This window comes from Arachis stenosperma, chromosome 1 (genome assembly GCF_014773155.1).
Source record: "Arachis stenosperma cultivar V10309 chromosome 1, arast.V10309.gnm1.PFL2, whole genome shotgun sequence".
In the NCBI taxonomy this organism is placed as follows: domain Eukaryota; kingdom Viridiplantae; phylum Streptophyta; class Magnoliopsida; order Fabales; family Fabaceae; genus Arachis; species Arachis stenosperma.
Genome location: NC_080377.1, coordinates 411956 through 438959, shown reverse-complemented (window position 1 = coordinate 438959; position 27004 = coordinate 411956). Strand labels below are relative to the sequence as shown.

Genomic DNA, 27004 nt, shown 5'->3' with positions numbered 1-27004 from the left:
CAATGTCTTTCTAAATTAGGTGATTGATTAGCTCCGAAGCATAATTGGTAAGGTTCTTTTTTAATTAGGCATAATTGCACCCCTTCTTTCTTGTTCTATATATTCTTGATTTTGAAATATTAATATATAATTAGATAAATGAAAAAATTTTATATTTTTCTTCATCTGCATGAGACAGTGTCTCTTGTGATGTTACACACATCCAAGACTTTGATTGAGCTATCCAAGATCACTTGGAAGCATTTCTCACTTTGATTATAAGAAATGGCCTTCAGCATTGAGCTATCCGACTCAGATGTGCAAGTTGCTTCAAAGTTCTTGAGGTTGTTCAACTACTCTTGCACTCATGAGGAGCATGGATGAAATCCATTTAGCAAATGTTTGACCAAATATGTAATTTACTTGCTATTGTTCTTTTTTCTTTCTTTTGGAGGAAGCTCAATGGTTTTTGTTTTCTTTAGTCATAGTCCTTTGGCACCTCTCCTTATTATATAGGGTCAATTCAATTATTCATAATTTGATTTTATAAAACCAACTTTAAGAGATAAATACAGCTCACCAATCTTAATCATGTATAGAAAACTTCTTTGATTATAATCGAATTTTTTTATGATATGATTTAGAACGTGTTTGATTATAATTTAATTATAGCATAAGTTTAAATTTTGATATGAATTCTTTAGTTTGATTATTATCTTTAGCGCATTTGTTTATATCGGAATTTTGTAATATAATTTGGAATTTTGAATTTCATTATTAATTTTAGTGTGTTCTATTATAATCAAATTTTACAAGATGATTTGAAATGTATTTAATTACAATCTAATTATAGTATGAGTCTGAATTTTAATTTGGATTCTTGAGTTTGATTATTATTTTGGATACGTTTGATTATACTGAAGGTCGTAATATAATTTAAAAAGTGTTTGATTATAATTTTATTATAGCACGTATTTAAATTTTGATTGGATTCTTGAATTTGATTTTTACTTTGAGTACGTTTGATTATAACTAAATTTTGTAATATAATTTGAAATGAGTTTGATCATAAGATTAAAATTAAAACAAAGTTATATGTGATAGTTTTAGTGGCTAAGAGAAGGGGGAGGGTTGAATCTTAGCCCATTTTTGCTTGCTGACACTTGTTAGACTTAGAGGAAGTTTTTCTGTTTTTTTTTTTGCTCGTCCCTAGCCACGAGACATTTTCATTTTGTCTCGTCACTTGACACGAGACATTTTTGATTTTTCATCTGAACAGTAAAAACAGAATTGAAGTAGGAAGAGAGAGAAGATAACACACAGATATATCCTGGTTCAGCTGCTAAGTGCAGTGCAGCCTACATCCAGTCTCCATCACAACAATGATGGAATTTCACTATAATCATCCAGATTACAACTTGTAAAGTGCTAACCCAACTTACAAGGAGATTCCCACAGAATCATGAAACACAACACAGATGTACAAAGGAACTCTAAGACATCTATGGCTTTTTCTTTTAATTTTGCACTCTCTGCCTTTTTCCGCTCTATGGCTTTTTCATACAAACTTCACTGTTTGCCTTTTTCCATGAGACTCAAGACATGACAAAATTAAACAGAAAAATACTAAACAGAAAACATTGAAGGAGAAGAAGAACTGCTAGCTTAGGTAGCTCTGAGAACTCTGTGCCTTGCACTCTCAAATTTTCTCCTTGAATCAAACCATGACTGTTCACCTCTTTTATAGAGAAGTGAAGCCTTCACAGTTGAAACACAAACCCAAGCTCAGCTTCTTTTCCTTCACAACAAAACCGGTTCGGCCACACAGAGAGAAGAGGTAACTCATGCAAAAACCAACATGCAAATACCTCTAGTCCTTCCTTGGTCATCACTCTTCATCAATCCGAGCGCTCCATCCTTGGCTTCCTCTCCAAGATGGATTTCTGGCCCTTGATGCTTCATGATGATGATGACTTCATCTGCTTCAATCTCTGCCTCAACCATCACTTCGCCACTCTAGCTACTTCCTGTGGTGGTTGAGCAGAATCAAAGACAAGCCATGCCTCCAAAGATCTTCCTTGCTGGCCGAATCTTCATCCTTCTTTTTGAGTGTGAAGGATCCGAGATTACCTCACCAAATCTTACCAGATTAGGTGATAATCTCAGCCACAGCATACTTTTCTTTTTCTTTTTCGCGCCATCAATTCGATGGTCTTTAGGCTTGCTTTCCTTTCCTTTCGGTAGCTCCAAGTAGCTTCCATGGCTTCCTGGTTAATGACCGAAGAAAGAAGAAGAAAGAGATGAGAGAGAATGTGAAATTAGAGTAAAAGCAATTAAATGAAATGTAACAAATTGAAGGGTTACTTTTACTTCCCTAGTGGGTTAGCGTGTAGCATTAATCATAATGATTCCCATCAAATCAAAGTCAAGTTCTCTCTCATTGTTCCAAGGTCTGCAATAACTCCATTTAATAAAATTTGAATTCCATCAAGGAATAAAAGTGATATCCGTTGGAGTATGCAACCATGATCAAGGGAATGGGTTTTTGATTAAATAAATAAAGCAATATTGTGTCCCATCTCCCCCTTTTTTTGTTTCGGACCAAACAAGTTGGTTGTACACCAACAATAGGTTTGGGCTTGCATATTTAAGTCTGGCCCAAACCAATTCAGCCTCAATGATTAAAACCATTTGTATGAATGCTGAATAATTTTTAATCAAATTGGGCTTGCTGTAGATTTCCTTTATTTTCGGCCCAACAAAAATCTGCACAACAAAATTATTAATTAAGCAAGTATGAATTAAGATCAAATTAATAATTTTGTAATTAATTGTTTTTAATAATGTTTGTTCATCATCAAATTAAATTAGAGTTTTCCAAACTCATCAATCTCCCCCTTGATGACAAACATTATTAAAATTGAAATGGAAAGAAATTAAAGATTAGAGTACGAGTACTCCCTTGAGGATTGAATTCCTCCCCCTTTCAAATTATCACATGGCTCCCCCTTGATGTATGCTATTTTAGTAAGGGATGCACTAAACCTGTGATATTTAAATCAAGCTACAAGTACCAATGTTATTCAACATATTAATTTTGAAATGTTGAATGCTTGATTTATGAGCAGTTTTAAATTGATCATCAAAACTCATTTGATATCATAAACTGATTTTCTGCTCAATAATTACATACATAAAAAATATCCAAACATTTTTCTGTTTAATATATCAGAGCAAAACAACATGATGGAAAATATTTGTAAAGCAAAATAAGGCAGTTTTTGATACTTTATACAATTTAAAGGAACTGCCAAAAATAAATTTTCAATCCAACAAGTTTATCAATGATGAATCAACAGCCAGGCATCAACATAAATTAAACATCATTATAAACCAAATGCCAAATAAACTAATCATGATGAACAAAAATCCAAATGCAGTTCAATCAACAGTGATCATAGTAAAACAAATGCCATAACAACATGCATTTTTTGAACAAGGGTGATCATGAATTTTCAATTTGAAAATTTTATCCCTGTTCTTATCCCCTGTTCTAGCCCCTGTTTTTATTTGTTCCAATTTCAATTTTGGAAACTAAATTTCCTCCCCCTTTTGTCATCCAAGGGGCACCTGCACAAAACATGATTAACAGAGCAAAATATTCATAACAGAGTAACAAGAGTGTATCAAAGTATCACAGAGCAGTGAGTATCAAGTCATGCTTATACAAAAATAGATTGAGCCTAATGAAGCCAATATCAAATAAAAGTAAACAGCAGCCATCAATCATCAGAAAGATTGAATTCTGAACCGGAATCAGCTTCAAAATCCCCTGTTCCCATTTCATCATCAAAGCTCTTTATCATGAAGCCAACTCTATCATGACATTTCTTCCAAGCCCTTTCCTGTTCATATTCCAATTTTCTGGCAGTCTTGTGGGATTTGAACATCAACTTGGACATGTTGCGCATCTCATTGAGAACCTCCCGGATTGATTCAGTAACATTTGAGGGTTCAGGATGGCTCTCCAGATCACTGAGAGATGGTTCAGAGGGAACAGATTTCTTGCCTTTCTTGCCCGAAATTCCTCCTCCTTTAATCATTGAAATCTTGTTCTCAATAGTTTCATTAGTCAAATCAACCTTAAAATACTCAAATATACATGTGAGAAACATGCCATATGGAAGGTTAGCCTTTTTTGTACTTTTTACTGCTTCCCACATATGGCGTATCATAACATAAGCAAATGAAATTTGGGAAGAAGTAAGAAGAGCAAATAAAATGATAGAATTAGAAACTGTTACTCTGTGGTGAGAACCGCCTTGTGGAGTGAGAATGTGAGTGATGATACGGTGCAACAGAGAGTTCTCAGGGCCGAGTGCTCGATGAGTTGGGATCAGTCCATCCAAACTAGAGAGATTTGCACAGATGTGTTGCAAGACTGTTTGTTGTGCATTGCCAACTTGATCATCCCACTTATCAACCATGTAAACTTTTGGCCCTTTTTCTTCATATCCAAGAGCAGCGCCTATGGTTTGAGGATTGAGGGTCATGTAAACACGTTTGACGTAAGAGTGAATTGACCCATCAATCAAACGCATGTTTGCATAGAATTCCCAGACCAGCCCCGGGTAAACAAGTTTCTGAATGTGAAGCAGTGGAGTCCACTTCAGAGCATCAAACATGGAAGAAAAGTTGATTCCTTTGGTTGCCAGTTTCTCAAGATTTACCAGATATGAAAGACAGAGAGGGCGTTTTAGCAAAACCTCTTTATGAAATTCATAGAAAGCACATGAGTAGAACCGAGAGGGATCAAAATGGGAGTGAGTTTTGTGAAATTTGTTCTTGAAGTCGAGAGACTCCAAATTTGCAGGCTCTCTTGTATCATGCAGAACAAAGCTTTTCGGCCTTTTCTGAAAGCTTTTTGTGGTTGGAGTAGGTTTTTTCAGCGGTGATGGTGGTGGAGAAGTATGTGATTCCTCTTCTTCTTCTTGAACGCTAGGCTCCTTGTTCTTTCCTCTCCCTGAAGATTTGTGAGCGATGACTTTGCGACGCATGGTTTCGGTCCTTTTGGAAGGAGGTGATGGAGTAGAAGAGGAGGTAGAATGAAGATGGATATGTATATGAGTTTGAGGTGATGAGAACGGTGGACTTTTTGGAATGGTGGTTTGGCCACTTCTCTTTTGTGCCGTTTTCTTTTTCATGTTAGGAGGAATGGAGAAGTTGAATATGAAAGGGTGGGAGTGCCGAAAGAGAGTGAGGGGAGAGGAGGTTAGTGGTGCAATTAATGAGGATTGGAGAGAGATGATGGGGAAGTTAATAACCATAATGGTGCGGTTATTAACCAAGGGGTTTTTGAAAAAGTGGTTTCCTAGTTTCAAGGGATTAGATGAATAGATGGATTTGATTTGACAATAACCACTTCCAATGAGATTTGAAATGACAATCAAAAGATTTGATCATCATAAAATGAGGAACCAGTAAAAATTCAACGAGGGGTCAAACTTGATTATGTGGGGCCCATTAGAAGCAAAGTCTGCGCAGCCTCCCCCTTAATCATAGCTCCTCCAGCATGCCTTGTTTTTATCTCATCCATTCCTACGAGATAAAACTGGACAGAATCAGAAATTCACAAATTTTTAACATGATTTAAATCAATCATTCCCAAACTTTTCCTTAACAAACAGAATCTATCTTCACAGAGGGGTTTTGTAAAAATATCAGCAAGTTGTTCTTCAGATTTTACAAATTGAATATCAATAGTACCCTTTTGCACATGTTCTCTAATAAAATGATATTTGATTTCAATGTGCTTTGTTCTTGAGTGCAGAACAGGATTTTTGGAAATATTTATTGCACTCATGTTGTCACAAAATAAGGGTATGCTATTGATTTTTAATTTGTAATCTTCCAATTGAGTTTTTAGCCAAATTAATTGTGAACAACAAGCAGATGCGGATATATATTCAGCTTCAGCTGTGGATAGAGCCACTGTGGCTTGTTTCTTGCTTGACCACATGTTGAGTGAGCTTCCAAGAAAGCAACACATGCCCGAGGTGCTCCTTCTATCCATTCGATCTCCCGTATAATCTGCATCACAAAATCCTACTGCACAAAAATCATCAGATTTTGGATACCACAAGCCATAATCACATGTTCCCTTAATGTACCTAATGATGCGTTTAACAGCCGTTAAATGGGATTCTTTTGGGTGAGATTGAAATCTTGAACATACACCCACACTTTGAACAATATCTGGTCTAGAGGATGTAAGATACATTAGTGAACCAATCATTCCTCTATACCGTGTCTCATCCACATCTAGGCCATCATCATTCTTTTCAAGTTTAGTATTAGGATGCATTGGTGTTCCCATTAGTTTGGAATTCTCTAAGCCAAATTTCTTTATCAATTCTTTTGCATACTTGCCTTGGTGAATAAAAGTACCACTAGGAGTTTGTTTAATTTGGAGGCCAAGAAAGAAAGTTAGCTCTCCCATTAAACTCATTTCAAACTCACTAGTCATGAGTTTTCCAAACTCTTCACACAAGGTCCCATTGGCTGATCCAAACACAATATCATCCACATAAACTTGAACAAGAAGGATGTCATCATTAGAAACTTTAATGAACAAAGTAGTGTCGGTGGTTCCCCTTTGAAAATGATTTTCTAACAAGAAGGCACTAAGCCTTTCATACCAAGCTCTTGGAGCTTGTCTAAGGCCATAAAGAGCCTTTGAAAGTTTAAACACATGATTAGGAAAATCTTTATGTTCAAAACCGGGGGGTTGAGCCACATACACTTCTCTATTAATAAAGCCATTAAGGAAAGCACATTTAACATCCATTTGAAACATTTTGAAACCTTTATAGGCAGCATAGGCAAGAAGCAACCTAATTGCTTCCATTCTAGCTACCGGAGCAAAAGACTCATCAAAATCTATTCCCTCTTCTTGATCGTAACCTTGGGCCACTAATCTAGCCTTGTTACGAACAACTTGTCCTTCCTCACCAAGTTTATTTTTGAATACCCACTTAGTACCCGTTACCTTCTTACCATCGGGATGAGGTACTAAAGTCCAAACCTTATTCTTGTCAAATTGAGAAAGCTCCTCTTGCATGGCCTTGACCCATGATGGGTCTTCAAGAGCTTGTTTGACATTGTTGGGCTCCATTTGTGACAAGAGAGAAAAGTTGCTAGGTTCGGTTTGCCTTTTGGTGGAGGATCTTGTGGTTACACCTTGAGAGGGATCACCAATGATGAAATCATGAGGATAACCCCTCATGGACTTCCATTCTCTAGGCTTTCGGACAGGTGTTGAGCTTTGATGAACTTCTGGTGGTCTCACTGTTTCAGTTTCTTGTGTCTGCTTAGGAGACAAAATGGAAGTTTCTCCTTCAATCTGACGAGATAAAACAGGGCTGACAGATTCTTCATTTTCCACAGTTTTGGAATTTTCTTTACTTGTTTCATCCTCTTCACAATCTGAATCATTATCCTTTACAATACTGGGAATTAAGTTAGAATCACAAAAGGTAACATGTATGGATTCCTCTATGGTTCTATGCTCTTTGAGATAAACTCTATAGGCCTTGCTTGTGGTGGAATATCCAACAAACATTCCTTCATAGGATTTTGGATCAAATTTTCCAAGGTTTTCCTTATTGTTAAGTACAAAGCATTTATATCCAAAAACATGAAAGTACTTAAGATTTGGAGGGGTTCCTTTCCATAGCTCATAAGGAGTTTTCTTTAACCCTTTTCTAATGATTGTTCTATTCAAAATATAACATACTGTGTTCACAGCTTCAGCCTATAAAAATTTGGGAATTTCATTCTCACATAGCATGGCCCTAGTCATTTCTTGAAGGCTTCGATTCCTTCTTTCAACCACCCCATTTTGTTGGGGGGTTCTAGGGCATGAAAAATTATGAGAAATCCCTAAGTCATCACAGAATTTTTCAAAGTCTTGATTTTCAAATTCTCTTCCGTGATCACTTCTCAAATGGGCAATTTTCAAATCCTTTTCATTTTGAATTTTCTTACAAAGAGTGGAGAAGGCATAAAATGCATCATTCTTATGAGCAAGGAAAAGTACCCAACCAAATCTAGAGTAATCATCTACCACCACAAGACCATAGTGTTTACCTCCTAAACTTTGAGTTCTAGTAGGACCAAAAAGATCAATATGTAATATTTCCAATGGCCTTTTGGTTGAGATTCCATCTTTTGATTTAAAAGAGGATTTTACTTGTTTGCCCAATTGGCAAGCATCACAAGTAAGATCCTTATCAAACTTGATGTTTGGAATTCTTCTAACCAAATTCTTTTTGACTAGCTTAGAAATTTGGTACATGCTAGCATGACCCAACTTTCTATGCCAAAGCCATTTTTCAGATTCAAGAGAGGTAAAGCATGTTACATTTTGTTCCTTTAAATCCTCAAGAGTTAATCCATACACATTATTGCATCTTTTAGCTTCAAAAAGAATATCCCCAGTTTTCTCACAAACAACTAGGCAAACAAGCTTCTTAAAAATAACTTCAAAACCCAAATCATACGATTGACTAACACTAAGCAAGTTATGTTTGAAGCCATGTACAAGAAGGACATCATTTATACAAGATGAGAGATTTTTACCCACTTTCCCAACAGCCACTATTTTTCCTTTTGCATCATCACCGAAAGTGACAAATCCTCCATCATATTCATCAAGCTTTATGAAGAAGGTTGTCTTCCCGGTCATATGCCTAGAGCATCCGCTATCCATGTACCACATATTTTCTTTCTTCTTGGATGCTAGGCATACCTACACAATAAGCTCAAGTGACCTTAGGTATCCGAATTTTCTTGGATCCTTTCACGTTAAACCATCTCTTATGTCCCAAATCATTGTAATAAAAAACAACTTTACAAACTTTATCACCAATCATTCTTTCACCAAAGAAACATTGAATAGGAAAGTGTTCACTTCGATTGCATAGCCTACAAAATCTTGGAGTTGCTGTTTTGTTAAAGTAAGTTGGGTCTTGATACTTTGTATCATTTGAAGATGAAGCAATGTTTTCAAAATGTGATTTTTCAGATTTATAAAAACCCAACCCAGCTTTATCATAAAGAGGTTTTTGACTAGCCAAGATTTGATTCAAATTTTCAGAACTTTGGGTGAACTTGGCTAAGTCTTCCTTAAGTCTTTTAACCTCTTTAAGCAACTCTTCATTTTGCTTAAAACAATTTACATATGCAAGGACAGAATGGTCACTTTCACAGCTTCTAACTTGGGCTTTTAACTGCTTATTCTCTTCCACAAGATCACAAGCAGTTTCGACCTCTCTTAGTTTTTCTTTGAGAAAATCATTTTCAGCTTTGAGAATGATATTTTGTTGTTCAAGATCTTGATTCTCAGTTAGAAAACATCTTATTTTTTCAGATAGGTGATCTATTATAAGATGAAGGTTTTCAGTGTCAGGGTTTTGAAAGAATACCTGATCTACCTCATTTGCCATGAGACAAGGCTGTGACTTAGTCTCAGATTCTTCATCATCACCATCTGAGTCATTTTTCAAATCTTCCCATGAAGCCATCAGTCCCTTCTTCTTTCCCTTTTTCGGCTTTTCTTCCTTCTTTAACTTGGGACAATCAGATTTAAAATGCCCCATTTCCTTGCAATTGTAACAGATTACCTTGCTAAGATCTTTCTTCATCCTTCTTGAGCTGCTGCCTTTGCCTTTGAGTTTCATCATTTTCCTGAATTTTTTTTTTGCAAACAACACAAACTCATTTTCAGAAGAGTTATCACTTGATTCATCATCCAGAGGGTTAGTCACAGAAGAAAAGGCAATTCCTTTCCTTTTTGAATCTTTTTTCAAATAGGAGTTTTCAAAAGCAAGTAGATTTCCTCTCAAATCATCAAGTGTCATGGAATCTAAGCTACTACTCTCAGAAATAATTAAGGCTTTTGTTTCCCACTCTTTTGTAAGACACCTCAACACTCTTCTCACTAGCACAGATTCAGAGTGTGAAATTCCCAGAACTTCTAAGCCAACAATGATAGTGTTGAACCGTTTGAACAGTTCATCAATGGACTCTCCTTCCTTCATTGTAAACATTTCATATTCTCTGTTCAACATGTCTGTTCGAGTCTTCTTTAAAATGGTGGTTCCTTCATGAGTGATTTATAGCTTGTCCCAGATTTTCTTTGCTATTGTGCATCGTGATACCCGTCGGTACTCCTCAAAGCTGACAGCACAGTTGAGTAGGTTTACTGCCTTGGCATTTAACTCTACCTTCTTCCTATCTTCCTCGGTCCATCTTGCTTCTGATTTGAGGGTGACCACTCCTTCAGCATTTGTGGTAGTTGGAAATTGAGGTCCTTCTAGGATAATCTTCCAAAGTCTGTAATCTACAGCTTGTACAAATATCTTCATCCTCTCCTTCCAATAGGTATAATTTTTCCCACTGAAAAGAGGAGGTCTGTTGCTTGATTGTCCTTCGGTCAGATTATAGGACACCACATTTGTGCCACTGTTTTCCGCCATGAGGATCTTTACTCTAAGCTGCAAATCTTGATCTCTTTGAGACCAAGTTCTGATACCAATTGATGGTTTTAGTGGCTAAGAGAAGGGGGGTTGAATCTTAGCCCCCTTTTTGCTTGCTGACACTTGTTGGACTTAGAGGAAGCTTTTCTGTTTTTTTTTTTTTTTTTGCTCGTCCCTAGCCACGAGACATTTTCATTTTGTCTTGTCACTTGACACGAGACATTTTTTATTTTTCATCTGAACAGTAAAAACAGAATTGAAGTAGGAAGAGAGAGAAGATAACACACAGATATATCCTGGTTCAGCTGCTAAGTGCAGTGCAGCCTACATCCAGTCTCCATCAGAACAATGATGGAATTTCACTATAATCATCCAGATTACAACTTGTAAAGTGCTAACCCAACTTACAAGGGGATTCCCACAGAATCATGAAACACAACACAGATGTACAAAGGAACTCTAAGACATCTATGGTTTTTTCTTTTAATTTTGCACTCTCTGCCTTTTTCCGCTCTATGGCTTTTTCATACAAACCTCACTGTTTGCCTTTTTCCATGAGACTCAAGACATGACAAAATTAAACAGAAAAATACTAAACAGAAAACATTGAAGGAGAAGAAGAACTGCTAGCTTAGGTAGCTCTGAGAACTCTGTGCCTTGCACTTTTAAATTTTCTCCTTGAATCAAACCATGACTGTTCACCTCTTTTATAGAGAAGTGAAGCCTTCACAGTTGAAACACAAACCCGAGCTCAGCTTCTTTTCCTTCACAACAAAACCGGTTCGCCCACACAGAGAGAAGAGGTAACTCATGCAAAAACCAACATGCAAATACCTCTAGTCCTTCCTTGGTCATCACTCTTCATCAATCCGAGCGCTCCATCCTTGGCTTTCTCTCCAAGATGAATTTCTGGCCCTTGATGCTTCATGATGATGATGACTTCATCTGCTTCAATCTCTGTCTCAACCATCACTTCGCCACTCTAGCTACTTCCTGTGGTGGTTGAGCAGAATCAAAGACAAGCCATGCCTCCAAAGATCTTCCTTGCTGGCCGAATCTTCATCCTTCTTTTTGAGTATGAAGGATCCGAGATTACCTCACCAAATCTTACCAGATTAGGTGATAATCTCAGCCACAGCATACTTTTCTTTTTCTTTTTCGTGCCATCAATTCGATGGTCTTTAGGCTTGCTTTCCTTTCCTTTCAGTAGCTCCAAGTAGCTTCCATGGCTTCCTGGTTAATGACCGAAGAAAGAAGAAGAAAGAGATGAGAGAGAATGTGAAATTAGAGTAAAAGCAATTAAATGAAATGTAACAAATTGAAGGGTTGCTTTTACTTCCCTAGTGGGTTAGCGTGTAGCATTAATCATAATGATTCCCATCAAATCAAAGTCAAGTTCTCTCTCATTGTTCCAAGGTCTGCAATAACTCCATTTAATAAAATTTGAATTCCATCAAGGAATAAAAGTGATATCCGTTGGAGTATGCAACCATGATCAAGGGAATGGGTTTTTGATTAAATAAATAAAGCAATATTGTGTCCCATCTCCCCCCTTTTTTTGTTTTGGACCAAACAAGTTGGTTGTACACCAACAATAGGTTTGGGCTTGCATATTTAAGTTTGGCCCAAACCAATTCAACCTCAATGATTAAAACCATTTGTATGAATGTTGAATAATTTTTAATCAAACTGGGCTTGCTGTAGATTTCCTTTATTTTCGGCCCAACAAAAATCTGCACAACAAAATTATTAATTAAGCAAGTATGAATTAAGATCAAATTAATAATTTTGTAATTAATTGTTTTTAATAATGTTTGTTCATCATCAAATTAAATTAGAGTTTTCCAAACTCATCAATATGATTTAGATTTTTTTTTCTTTTTACTTTTGTACACGATCACTTATCCCACTTAGCAACTTCACTTTAAAAATCTAATGTAGTGAAGGTTTACTATTATCATAATTATGAGTAATACTTCAAATAGGTCCTTAAGGATTTATCCGTCTGATAGATTTGTCCTCTACAAAAATTAACTAAGTCTTTGGTCCCCAAAATAATTAGATATATGCTATATACGTCCCTGGTACAGGTTTAGCCGGTAAACTGAACACTCTCTCCTATGTAGAGGTGATCACTGTGACGTGTCAGGTCAAAGGCTATGTGTCGCTTCCAAGACACGTTGGTCCTTGCACAAGTGGCCAAAATGACGTCGTTTAAGTGCTTCTTCAAACGACGTCGTTTTGAGTGGGACAGATTAGTCCTCAAACTTTCTCATGGAAGTGTTATAAAATGGCAGCGTTGTGAGAAGCGCAATATGTCGCCGTTTCAAAAGGGGATCAACATAAAATTAGGTCTTTGTCTTTAACCCTTATTTCTTTGTCTTCAATCAATGTATCTTAGTATGTGAGAAAGAGTTTTTGGCTTTGAAGAAGGTGATGGCGAGTTGAGGCAGCACGTCAGTTGCAAGTTGGAGACATGGTTGGAGAACTATCGATGATGTCTTCAGTGTTGACAGCGGTTCGACTGGCTTTCTAAGAGGGCAACTTAGAAGAGTAGAACATCTTAAGTGCAAGTGCAGAACATATGCCGTAATATCCAGGTTTCGCACAGCAGAGAACCCGAATAGGTTATTCTTTGGCTGTCCTCACTTTAAGGTACTTTAGAGTGGTGGATTTTTGTGGTGCTATAGTTTTGATCATCGGGGACTAAGACTAATGTTATGATTTTTGTTTTGTTATTCTGATTGTAGGAAAAGCAAGATTATTGTGATTTTTTGTATGGTTTGATGAAATTTTTGGATATCTGGTAGATGATGTAGTTGAAAGCAGTAGATTGGCCTTTCTGGAGACATGTGTGGGTGAAGAATTTAGTGCAAATTTGAATTATAGCTTGGAGGAGAGAGTGAAACAATTGGAGGAGATGTTAATAAATAAGATTGAACATAGTTCAAAACTCAAGAAAAATAGTGTTTTAGGTTGTTTAGTAGTGTAATAATAAGTGCACTTGTAGTTGTGATTTTGTTTTGTATCTATGTGGTGGTTATTTAAGCAATTAGCATTGTATGTTTGTTGAGAAAATATTGTATTGGAATTGCTCATTTTAGCTAAATGGACATTAGAGATTTCCAAAATCAGAGTATGCATGTAAGTAATTTGGCTAAGTAGATATTACAAAATATAGTATATAATTCAAACCAGAATATGCAAATATCATGTATCAAAATGTTAACATAAAGTAGCATCAACATAAAATATGCACATAAGTAGTATCAAAATGTTAACAAGGTCTATTTTCTTCTACACACACTGATGTAAAGTGGTAACATGAAAAGTATTAAAAGTGGAGGTCTATTTTCTTTAAAATAACAAACAATGTCTTGTCCCTTTCACAATAAATTTCAAGAAAGCATCATTTCTTCTTAGAGAGGTTTAGTCCGGGAGTTGAAATGAATTTGAACATTTTGAAAGTTGTGCCACTACTTGCAGTTGCCATTGTTTCAGCATTCACACTCTCCTGACTCTTGGATCTAATTATTGTCTGCTTTGGACGTCTAAAATGTTGCTGACGCTGAGGTTGAGGCTGTCTTCCCTAATAGAATTGTAAACAATTATGAGTATTCTAACATAAGATATATATGAACTCATTGTCAATTAGACTACCTTACCAATACTGAGAGTCCAAGGTAGAAAGATATTAGTATCTAGTGTTTAGGAATAAATAGTGAAACACATTATCAAGCATATTTACAGTTGCAGCATTTACATTCATTCCAACATCTGGTACAACAGCATTTGTTGGTGTCTCAAGCTGAGTAATCTCATACATGAACAAATTTATTAGGACAATTAAACCTTTTATGATGCATGTTATAAGACAAATAGGTCCTTTAGAATTTATACTATAAGTTAAATAGGTCCCTAATAAATTATATTATATGTTATGGTGGTTCCTATAACAGAGCAACTAATTACTGTAAAAAACCTGAGTCTTAAACATGTTATTACAGATTTCAAGCTGCACAATATATCACATTTAGTATAAGAAGGTAAGTGTTAATAATGAATATCTGAGTTATAAGTGTCGATTGAGAAACCTGAATCTCTTCTTGTGTTGCAAATGATTTTTCCTTGACTTTTCCTTTAGAATTAGTCCCAGCCTTAGAAGCTCCCTTGTAGGTCTTAGCATTGTGATCAGGATCTCCACATTTTTTACATGTGACTCTAAAGGTCTTTTTTGCCTTAGTATCCTTTGATCCATCTTCCACTGGATTTGGTCTCCTTCTGTTTACTGGACGCCCTATTGGCCTCTTAATCTTGGGAAGGATTGAGCTTATTTCTCCATACTTCTCCCAATATTCTTCACTATTGACATGGCTAATGGAATGACCATATGTTACTCTAAAAACATCCATCTTCAGCCACTTGTGCGCATATGTGTCTGTTCTGTCTCCCTTTTTAGCAATAGCAGCCATGGCATGTACACATGAAATACCTATAAGTGATTATTAACTACAATTAGATATACAGTTTGTCACAATAACAACTAAAATGTATAAATTTAAGTGTTATACCTGTAAGTTGCCACATGTTACATTTACATGTGCTATTACCCAAGTGCACTCCCAACTTCTTTGTGTGCATTTGCACCTCAAATACATGTCTAGCATCATCGCCAACCCATTGAGCAGTCCAGTTCTTCGTGTCCTTCATAATGGCTTCCATCTGTTTTTTTTTGTACATGAGCAACTACACCAGTGTACGTGCTTAAGGCCTTTTTGTGTTGTGCCATCCTCCGCATAATGTAACATCTGAGCTCCTCTAGCATTGTTAGGATAGGTTTTCCCCTATAATGCACTGTTTTGACATTTCACACCTCTGTTATGTTATTAGTGATGTTGTCCAGCTTACGCCAGTGGATGAATTTTGACTTAGTCCAACATCCTGGATCCAATTTTTCAAGGTAAATCCATGCGTCCTCGTTCATCCTCTTTAGCCTTTGCATGTTCTCATTAAACTCTGCAAATGTTGAACTTTTGGCACAAGTCCAGACTACGTTCTTAAGTTGTGTGTCCTTGTATTTATTTGTGAAATTCTTCCAAATGTGCCTCATGCAGATTCTGTGATGTGCATTAGGCATAACCTCAGGAAGTGTTACTTTTTGAAATAACATAACAAAGAATACATGTGTATCTCATTTAGGTAGTCTCACAACTTGCTATATTGCGCCTTCTCGTTACCAACATACTTCTTCCTAGTCATCCAGAATCCTCTTTACAACATTTTGTCATTGAGTATGACATTGTAATCAACCTTCATGTGATCCCATGCCTCTGCATGTGTCAAACATGGCTGACTCAACAGTCTCTTTTCTAGCTTCTCTACTACCCAATTTTGATATACCATATTGCTGCCAAACTCTCTTTCATAGGTGTGAGTAGGGTTGTAAGTCTTTATTTGATACCCACCTAACCGTGTGTTCTTTGCACAGTATATAAGCCAGGGACAATCATGCTTCTCCGTTTCACCATTTTTCTCAACTTGATTTGCAATGATTTCATTATCTGCCGCATTAGCTTGTCCTTTTACCTCACTGGCAGTAGCTCCATCATTGACATTAGCTCCACAATCTTTATCCACTACCTCATCATTGTCTTTCTCACCTTCAGCTTCAACCTCATTTGTTGCCACCACCATATCCGTAGGACAGCGGTGACTAATTTAGTTAGAAATCCTCTAAGTTAAAATACCCTAATTATGGTTTATATTTCGTTAAGCTTGAATATTTGTATTAATGTGAAGTTCTAGGATTTTCTTTGGCATTCCAAAATCTTGTATCTTTCATATTAGACATTGTTACCATACTGAAAATCTCCAGTTCTCATACCATATATTGTTGTTGTTTTTCAAACGCAGGTCGCAACCCACCTCAATGAGTTTATGGATGGTGACAGAGTGGAGGATGGCTTGCTTTTGGCTTTTTGTTTATTTTGATATAGATTATACTCTCACTTTTGTATTGTATTTTGTGCCTTAGAGGATTAATATTGAGAGATAGGATGTCAGCCTATTTTTACTTTAAAACTCTAATGTATCTGTTTATTACTAGTCGGCCTAAACTCTGCGGGCTGCGACTAGTATTCTTTTGGTTATTGTATACATATATACTTATATCTAATATATACCTTGTTATCTTGTATATCTTACCTTAGTGCCTTAGTTATCATGTGTGAATGTTTTGCATTTTGTAATTCCGCTTTATGTGACTTTGAGCTTATTTCTTTTATCGGACTTCTAGTTATATATATATTCTTGAAAATATATTTTATAATAAGAGCTTTAGAATTGTTGTGACACTTTATTATCTTTCACTTTACGACATTAGATAAGACTTAGAGTAATAGGGTGTTACACAAGTATCCGTTGCAAACATAATCAAATCAGCGCTTTATTATATATACTAGCTATTGCTGTCCATATTTCTCATAATTGTCATGATTATTTCCTTTTCAATTTGGCACCAGCAATCCTTTGGCTGTTGATGGTTGATTCTTTCTAAATATAATCAAATCAGCTCTTCATTAATTGCTAATCCTAAAACTTCATAACACAAATAATCATATCATAAATTAGAATCAATTCTTAAGCAATCAACCAAATAAATAATGAAATTTTTTTCTAAATTCAACAATTTCTCCCTTGATAACAATATTTAAAATAAAGAGCATTTAAGAAAATAAGAGTAGGATAACTTTTTTTATTTGCAAAAAAATCTCTCCTCAGAAATTAAAACTCCCCTGAATATGTGCTATGATGTCTCTTGTCTGAAAATTAAAGTGCAGCTAAAACAAAGCAAACAGCAAGTAGTAACAACTACATTGCAATTTGATCAATAGTGAATAAATGTAGCCAGACAATAATCATGACAATAAAATCAAATAATCCAAAACAGTTTCAATACTTCCAAAATAAAATCACAAAATAACTAAGTATTTCTATACCAATTTCTCTTCCTTTTATCATCAAGAGAGGAACAGAGGAAGTTACACACCTACAAAGTATAAACATATGTTGTGATTGATTTTTGCATGTCTCAAATAAATTAACATAAAGATTATTTTTTTAAAGAATGAATATCTCTAAATCTTATTATTTTTACTATTATTGTCTTCATATTTACTGTTTGTTATTTATTGTTTTGCTTTTGTTCACGTTTATTTTTTTCATTCCTGTATTTTTTAAATTGTCTAATTAAAATAAACAATTAATCATTGTTACTTAATATTTTAATTTTCGTAAAAATAATAACTTATCCACCGTGATATTATTTGACACGTTACCGAATTGTGATTTTAAAAATTTTCGCATGATAAACACAACAAATCAATTTGAAACGAATTTCTAGAATTTCAAAAGACAGAGAGAAAAAAGAGTACTTGAGAGAATGTGAAATTAAAATTGAATTAATTTTGACTCCTTCTGTAACCAATGCCAAGTACATTATATTAATTGCCTAAGTTACCGCTGCTACATTTTTGTTCTCCACAGTCCACACCACACCTGATGCCAAATTAACATTGAGCAAATAATATTGGTACTATTATCTATATTATCATACTACGTGTTATTTAGACACCAAAAAATACTACGTGTTATTTATGAATTTATTATTGCATATCCGTGACCGAATTATAATATTACATATCTTATTAATAATCCATGTCATCAACTCAGGTGAGCAAATCATTAACGAAAAATTAGTTAAGAACTGACTCATGTCGGCCAATCCTATTTTTTGTGCAATTAGAATTTGAATGACGATTTTGCTGAGGACCACTTTGAGCTTGTTATTCGAAAGTTGGTGGCCGTACATACAGCTTTCACATTAAAAATTCTGGCGAAAACGAGTGAGAACTATATTCGAAGGCAGAATTTGATTCTTTCTAAATTAACCGCGTCTCAAGAAAGCATCCTTTGATTAAAGCTAGCTTGTTAATTTTATAACGCAACTTGCACTGTGTGGTGTGCCTCTTCTTGCTTTCCAAAAATTATATATATATAAAAAAAAGACTGTTGAGTTCAACTTCCTATTTCTTAATCTTCCCCGTGAATTCAGTTTGAATTTAGAGTTTTGGATATGTCTGTGGTTATAGACGCTCTTGTTGGAGGCGCAATCGAGGCACTGTTAGATACTGTCATAGAAATCAAGGAGAAAAATGATAAGTTTAAACCCTCGTTAGAAAAATTGGAGACAACATTGAAATCACTCACACCTTTTATCAAACAGATAGAAGGCATCGACGCGAAACTGGATCGGCCGAAATCGGAAACAGAGAGGTTGATCAAGAGGATGGAGAGTGGCAAGAACCTCGTTCTCAAGTGCTCTAAACTCCAATGGTGGGATTGCTGTGGTAAAGCGAATCGTCAAGAGGAACTTGAAGAGCTCTACGATTCGATTTGCGAGTTCTTTAAATTGGAGCTGCAAGCAATTAATACGAGGGATGTGAAGGAGGCGCTGGTTGGAGTTAGAGATATTCAGGGTGGGGTTAGGGAAATTCAGGTTGAGATTGGGAAATTGAGTAAAATGGTTCCAAGAAATGAGAGAGTTGAATTGAGAGGTGTGTGTTCACCTCCTAAACCCCCTGCGTTTATTGTTGGGTTTGATGTTCCGTTGAAGCAGTTGAAGCTCAAGTTGAAGGATGACCGGATTGGTGATCATCCGGTGGTGCTCACGGTGACCGGAGCAGGCGGTTCCGGGAAGAGTACATTGGCGAAAATGCTTTGCTGGGATGATGAAGTTAAGGGTATGAATGATTATTGATTACTATCCTACACTCTATATTGCTGATATTCTAAGTTGCATAAATAGTAATACAAGTATTGAATAATGAATATCATGTCATGGGTACTACTACAATATAGAAGTTAGAAATTTTATGGAAAAAACAAAAGTCACAAAAGGAGTTTAAGGTAACATTTAACAAACAGTATTTGAGATTTCAATTATGTCGCTTTGTGCCTTTGTCAATGAAATTCAGATGCTTTAGATTTAATAGGGACAATGAAATTCATTAATTAAAAAGTAAATAATACCTATATATAAGTAGAAAAACTTTATTTTAGTTTAGCAAATAAAAGTCTAATTGCTATTATTAAGGAAACAGAAAGACTTTTTATTAATATATAAAAAAATCTTAAAAAGTTTACACTTTCAATGAAAAAGCTCTTCTTTTTTTGTCTTTTATTATTTGCTTTAAAGAAAATTATTGTATTAGTGTATGAAAAAAATTATACAGTAAAAAAAATATCTTAAGCTAAAACAAGCCAACTTATCTAAATTATGATAAATCCATTTTTAATATATCAACACACATTATAGTGTCGGACTTATTTTTTGTCTAAGGCTGTACTATTCCACTCTTTTAGTTCCCTCACTTTCTTGTTGTAGATATTATGTGGTAGATGAAGAAGGGAAAGAGCAAAATATTTTACTCATCAAAGGCAAATGCATCGTTGTAGACTTATGTGTTTAGTTGAAATCACATGTCCGTCTTAAAAACCGAAAATCCTATTTGAGACGAAAAAAGTCCGATATGTTAGAAGAAATCCAGAGCTTATATGTAAATAACCAAAAACATTTAATGCTAACAATGTTACTATTTTGAACCTTTGCTGCTTCATTTCACTGCCATGCTGGAGCTGTGGAGCATACATTTTTGTGACATTTGAGCTATCAATGTTTTCTCCCCTTTTGTGAAAGTCTGAAATAGGTTTTCTATATAAAAATATCCATTATAAGATGTTGAGTTTTCAAATTACTAAACCTGTAACATTTGTCTAGATAAATTCAAGGATAACATCTTCTTTGTAACATTTGGAAGAAAGCCCAAGTTGAGCACCATTGTGCAGAAACTATTTCAGCACACTGGTTATGAGACACTCGAGTTTCAAAGCGATGAAGAAATGCTTAACCAAATAGAAAATCTTCTGAATCAGCTGGTTAGAAAAAATCCAATATTGTTAGTACTGGATGATGTTTGGCCTGGATCAGAATCTCTGGTTGATAAGTTTGAGTTCCATATACAAGATTACAAGATTCTAGTGACATCAAGAGTCGTAATCGGAAGATTCGGAAATCCAATTGTCTTGAAACCCCTTGGAGATGCAGATGCCATAAAGCTATTTCAGCACTCAGCATCTCTAAATCATAGCAGCTCCGATGTTCCTGATGATGTCGTGAAAGAGGTAATTTCTGTTGCTCCAGTATTATTTAGAATACAAACTTTCTATAGCTACTATGTTCCTGATGATGTTGTTAAGGGTTCTGTTCAATGCTTTCTAGAACCTATTTTAAATTTCTTACATTGTTATATTGAGACTTAGAGGAAAAATAATTGCTAATCAAATGTTTTTTCATACATGATACCTCATTTTCTTGTACATACACCACTTTTTCATTTCTTATTTCTTCTTGATCTATAAAACACTTGGTTGAAATTTCTTATTTCATTTAAACGGACTAACTTGCAGATAGTGAGAGGCTGCAGCGGCTCTCCTATGGCACTTAGAGTGAATGGCAGATCACTCAGTCAGCAGCAGCGAGTGGTTTGGCAAGAAAGGGCCAAAGAATTATCGAGAGGTGGTTCGGTTCTTCATTCTAGCAGCGACGTGCTTGACAGTCTCCAAAAATGCTTTGATCTCTTGGATCCTATGGGCATCGAGTGTTTCCAGGACCTAGGATTATTCCCCGAAGACCAACGGATCCCTGCTGCTGCACTTGTTGATATGTGGACTGAGCTCTATGGCGATGATGACACAAGTGCATTAGCGAATATTTATAAACTAGTCAACTGGAATTTGGCTGATATTGTTGTCACAAGGTATGATGGATACTCGTACACAGATATATTGGAAACAGAACAGTTGAATTTTCTGCATTACAAGACTAAAAAAGACAGATGTCTTACTCAACTTGCAATTTCATTCAATTTTGACAACAACTATGCTACGTGTACACCAAAAATCAGCCACCAAACCACTTGTATAGAATACATGTTGAAATACAAAATACATATTGAAACAAAGTTAAACAGTACATGTATTTGTATATAAATACATATTGGCTGATTTGGTAGTTGATTTTTAGTGTGCACATAATATTTTTGTTTTACTAATCATAAATTCCAAAGAAAATAAATATATCATTATTTTGTCAAGATTAACAAAGCACGCACCCTAGTCTTTGACAATTCTCCTCGTTCATGAGTTCGTCAACCATGAAGAATACCAGTCTACAGCTTAGGAAACAGAATTAGGAGTTAGCCCTTAACAGTTAAAACTAAACTTGTCAATCAACTTAAGTTTGAACTTAAGAAATTTCAAAAACTCATGTGTAAAATGTGAAATCCAACATTCAAAAGTAAAACTTATACAATTGATGCCTTTCCTTGTATGTGTTGTCCAGTTTGTTTATTCATCTAGAATTTCGTTTAAGCGTATTTATAAATTAAGAAATGAATCATCAATGGATATGTTTTAAATAATATATAGTAACAATGATTTGTTCATGCATGTGATCAGGAAAGTTGAGATTGAGACAGTAGACTATAGCTACCACTATGTCATGCAGCATGATCTTCTTCGTGAGCTTGCAATCCTTCAAACTAGCCAAAAACCAGAGGCAGAGAGGAATAAACTGATTCTCGACATTGGTGGGAATGACCTTCCAAAATGGTGGACTACAGAGAAAGAGTATCACATTAAAGCTCGTGTACTATCCATATCAACCGGTTTGTGCTTCTTTCTTCTTGATGCACAAACAATTCGCAAAATTATTGTGTTATTGATTACTGATTTTGAGTTTAACCTCTTTCGCAGACGAAGCATTCGCAACAGAATGGTGCAACTTGGAGCCATCTGAAGTTGAGGCCTTAGTGTTGAATATTCGAGCTGCAAAGTTCACCTTACCAATGTTCATGAAGAAAATGAGAAAATTAAAGGTTCTGATAGTATCAAATTATGATTTCTTTCAAATGGAATTAAATAATTCCGAACTTCTTGGTTATCTATCCGAGCTTAAAAGAATCAGATTCGAGAAGGTTTCGGTTCCTTTCCTTGGCAAGGCTGGAATTCAATTGAAGAATCTGCAGAAGATATCACTTTTCATGTGCAATGTGAATGAAGCATTTGAAAATTGCACTACAGAAGTTTCAGAAATGCTGCCAAGTTTATTAGAGATAAACATTGATTACTGCAATATGGTGGCACTGCCTAATGGGATCTCCAATATTGTGTCCTTAAAGAAGCTAAGCATAACAAAGTGTCATAAGCTTTCTCAACTTCCTGAAGGAATAAAAAACTTGGTAAATTTGGAATCATTAAGGGTTAGTTCATGTGCTAGTTTAGCAGAGTTGCCAGAATCAATCACCAGGCTTCGTAACTTGAAACTTCTCGACATCTCTGAATGCATAAGCATTAGTAATTTGCCAGAGAAAGTGGGCGAGTTATGCAGTTTGCGAAAGCTTAATGTGAGAGGTTGCTCCAATTTAAGTGAGTTGCCATCCTCAATAATGGACCTTGGTAACTTAAGGGATGTGATATGTGATGAAGAGACCAAGGAATTATGGGAAGACTTGAAAACCGCCCTTAATGGTCTTAAGATAGAGGTGGTCCAAGCTGACATCAACTTGCATTGGCTACACCATTAGAGTTATGTTATTTGAGATGTAATAATAACAATGTGGATGCTGCACATAATTCTACCAAGATTTGGATGAATCTGGTTAGGCATAAACCTTTAAGTTATAGAAATGTAACACAACAATTGGGTTCGGCAAGAAACTAAAGAGGGAAAATAATGAGAATCCTTTTTTATTGTAATGTTTTTTGGGTTGAGAAAGAGGGAAGAGAGAGAGAGAGAGAGAGGGTGAAGTAAAGTTGTCCCCTTCAAAATCTGGACAAGTTGATGATCTGGTTTATTTGCACTCATTTTTTGGAGTAATTGATTTTTGTATTATAAGTTTAAACGGAAATTAAGAAAATTATGTATTTGTATTTCTTGCCATGTTGGCAGCCATATTTATGGCAACAACAAAGAATTAAGAGTTGGTGTATTTTTTTTAATTTATTTTATATTTTAGAAGTCATAAATTTGTTTCTTCAATTCATAAGTTGTTTCGTTAAATTCAAAATATTTGGAGTGTCAAAACAGTCACTTTTCTTAGTTTTGTCATTGTTTTTTTCTTACCAAACATTCATGTTTATGCATTCTACTCTGTTTATTAAGAGAATATATTTGTTTACGTGTCAATACTTTTGTGACTTGTGAGTGAGTAAAATATTACTTGTACTTAAATTTTTAGTCTTTAGTCAATCTTTTAATTTAAATAATATTATTTGATTAATTTAAATACTCACTTTTATAAAAAATTATTTATTTTTTAGAAAAATTATTATTTTTTAGTTTCTCTCTTTTAAATTCTCTCTTTTAAATACTGAATGATGGACAATTTTTAAAAAATACCTAATTGCACTAATCATTTTTATCACATACTTCACGCTTTCTTGATGTATAAATATATTGTTTGAGCTCGAGTTTCAGGAACACTCTCCTACTAATAAAAAACACATTACGATAGGATCGGATTAAAGCTTAATCTAACTACCAAGGACACTCTCTATATAACGCGATAACATTTTTGGTGTTTCTTTTTCTTTTCTTCTTCTTCCTTGTTTTTTTAAGGTTGTGTGAAAGGTAGGGTGCAAAATATTGTACATTTGTACATCATTAATATTTTTTTGCCTTCTGGTATTGAGACTCTCTTAATCATCGCGAGAAAAATGTAAAACTAAGAAAGTAAACATGTAAAATGTGTGCAACTCAACGTGTTCTCTCTCAAGAATATTGGTGATTATTACTAACTACGAATATGAAGTTTTACTTTATGTATTGTATAATGAAATCTAATAAACAAAAGAAACTAGACTAGTGATGCTGTCAACTTTTATTTCCTAAGTATTTTTTTGTGTTATATATAAATAAATATAACAACGTTAGTTATTCTATATTTTGATGTACATACAGTCGTCTTATTTTTGTTTTAAGAATATAAGCAATAAGTTAAAATTAAGAGTTCAATTTAGTTTTTTGTCCATTTTTTTGAAAAGACAAAGCAATCTTTATCCAAAAATTGAGACATTTCAACTTTTAACAAAATTATTTTGGGACAATACCAGCATTTTGTTAAAAAAATGTTAAATAATAACAAATGATTCTTTTGTTATAGCAATGATGATGACAAAGTTGATAGTAGTAGTGATGGTAGTTGGTCCTATTGTTAGAAAGAATTTTATGAGGTTTAAACCAACAAAAATTACAAATAAAATTTTTATAATATTAATTTTTGTTATTATTTAATGAATTTTTTAGTAGAAAAATTTATTGTTCGAAAATAATTGTTATAAGGACCGAAATGTCCTTTTATTTAGACAATGGTCACCTTGTCCTTCAAGCAAATGAACAAAAACCAAATTAGATGTCTACTCTAAAATTAATTATTTAGTCTTGCACTACCATAAACGATTAAACGTGTCCAGTATTGATAGAGTTACCGTAGAAAAATTCAGAGGGAAATTTCCACCAAATTTAGCATCGGCAAAGGCAATGCCAACAGTAATTTTTGGTTTTTCACCAAACATTACAATCATGTAGATAAATTTTGACCATACTTCCAACGAAGACTTATGGTGTATAATTAAATCAGTTTGTGCCAAATATTACTATTGTCGAATTTTTCATCTAATTGATTCAACAGAAACCCAAATTTCAAAACGTGACGTTTCATTTAAAACATTCAACGTTATTATTAGATAAATCTGACGATAATGAAAAGCTGCTATTGCCATCAGTCCATTGTTTTGAAAAGCCTAAACCTTTTACACAGTTAATGTGTAAAAGATAGTAGTTATTTTTTTTAAAGTAATACCACGTAATTATAATTAGATGTAAGTATAAAATTATTTTATATTGATAATATATTAAAATTAAATATTATTTTATTTTACTTGAAAACTTGGGGTTAATAAAAACTAATAGAAAATTATAAGAATAAATTATGGTATCTATAATTATGATGACTATGGTGACTAAATGATTTTAACAATACTTAAAGAGTATTGTTAAATACTAAAAAAACATTTTTTATTTTTTAATTTTAGTAACACTCTTTAACTACTATTAAAGTTGAATAACTATCATAATCACCGCAACCATAGGCATCATAACATACATCCAATTATTATAAATAGTGTTAAAGTTTTGGTTTCCAATATACGAAATTCTCTTGCCCATATTGGTTTTGGTTAGACAAGATTAAATAACAATACGTTAGGAGAATCAGGAATTTTGAAAAAACTAAAATGCTTTTTTTTTTTGTTAGCCAAAATGCTCTTATTATTAAAGTTTCCCAACTTAACACCATATATAAAATAAAAATGAAAAACAACACCTAATGTGGATTAAGTCTTTTACATATCACTCTCTTGTTAAGGAATGTGTTCATCGTACGTACCACTGCGTATGAAATTTCTTATGTATAACAAACACCATATTTTAAAACAAAATTAAAAAGTAACACCTAATGTGGATTAAGTTTTTCACAGGTCACTCTCTTCTTAAAAATGTGTTCCTGGGACAGGTATGTATAAAATTTCTTATGTATAGGAGCAAACACTTTAATTAATTACAATTTTTTTCCCGTTGACGAGGGTGTTATTTTTCAAGGAAAATGGTAACTTTTTATTTATTTGATTGCTATTTTAGTTCAAATTGTTAATTGGTGTTTAAATTTTTAAGTTTTAAATTAATTTATTAAGAATTTTTAAAAATTTTTACGATATTCACAAATAAGCATATTTATAAATATTTTTGTCATTTCGATTTAGCTATGAAATATGGTCATATATTAAGGATGTATATGAGTTGAGTCAGCCAAATTTAATTAGATTTAAATTTGATTAGAATATTTCAATGGATCCATTTTAAAGACCCAAACCTAACCCTAACTTGACCCAAAATAAGATAGGTTAGTTGGGTCGACTCAATACATAATTATTGTATACAATTATGTAAATTTTAAACCAACTTGGGTTTGGTCGAGTGGTCAACTCACTCGTCCGCTTAAGTAAGTGTCGAGAATTCGAATCTCGCCTTGTGCATGTAGTAACCCATTGGCCAGTGGTAAACCTTTAAATGGAGAGCTCAAATCCGCGACGGATTAGTCCTTAACCTATCGAATTGGGAGATACCATTTAGGTAAACAAAAAAAATGTAAATTTTATATAATAAATTAATAAAATTTTATTTTTAATGATTGGTTTAATATATATTATGTAATAATTATGTCAAAATAATTACTTTAAAATAAAAAGCAATATATAATATAAAAATATTAATTAAAAATATAATATTTTATTATTAATTTTAATATAAA

General features: G+C 34.2%; 1 protein-coding gene across 1 annotated transcript; it reads left to right on the top strand.

Annotated features, from left to right (window-relative positions):
• The first annotated feature begins 18432 nt into the window (after positions 1 to 18432).
• Positions 18433 to 23641, top strand: LOC130968815 (probable disease resistance protein At5g66900). The gene is made up of 5 exons (XM_057894286.1): positions 18433 to 19318; positions 20356 to 20759; positions 21045 to 21394; positions 22095 to 22303; positions 22392 to 23641. The coding sequence occupies exons 1-5, from the start codon at positions 18652 to 18654 to the stop codon at positions 23219 to 23221; spliced, it is 2460 nt and encodes an 819-aa protein (XP_057750269.1). The 5' UTR covers positions 18433 to 18651; the 3' UTR covers positions 23222 to 23641.
• Positions 23642 to 27004: the final 3363 nt, after the last annotated feature.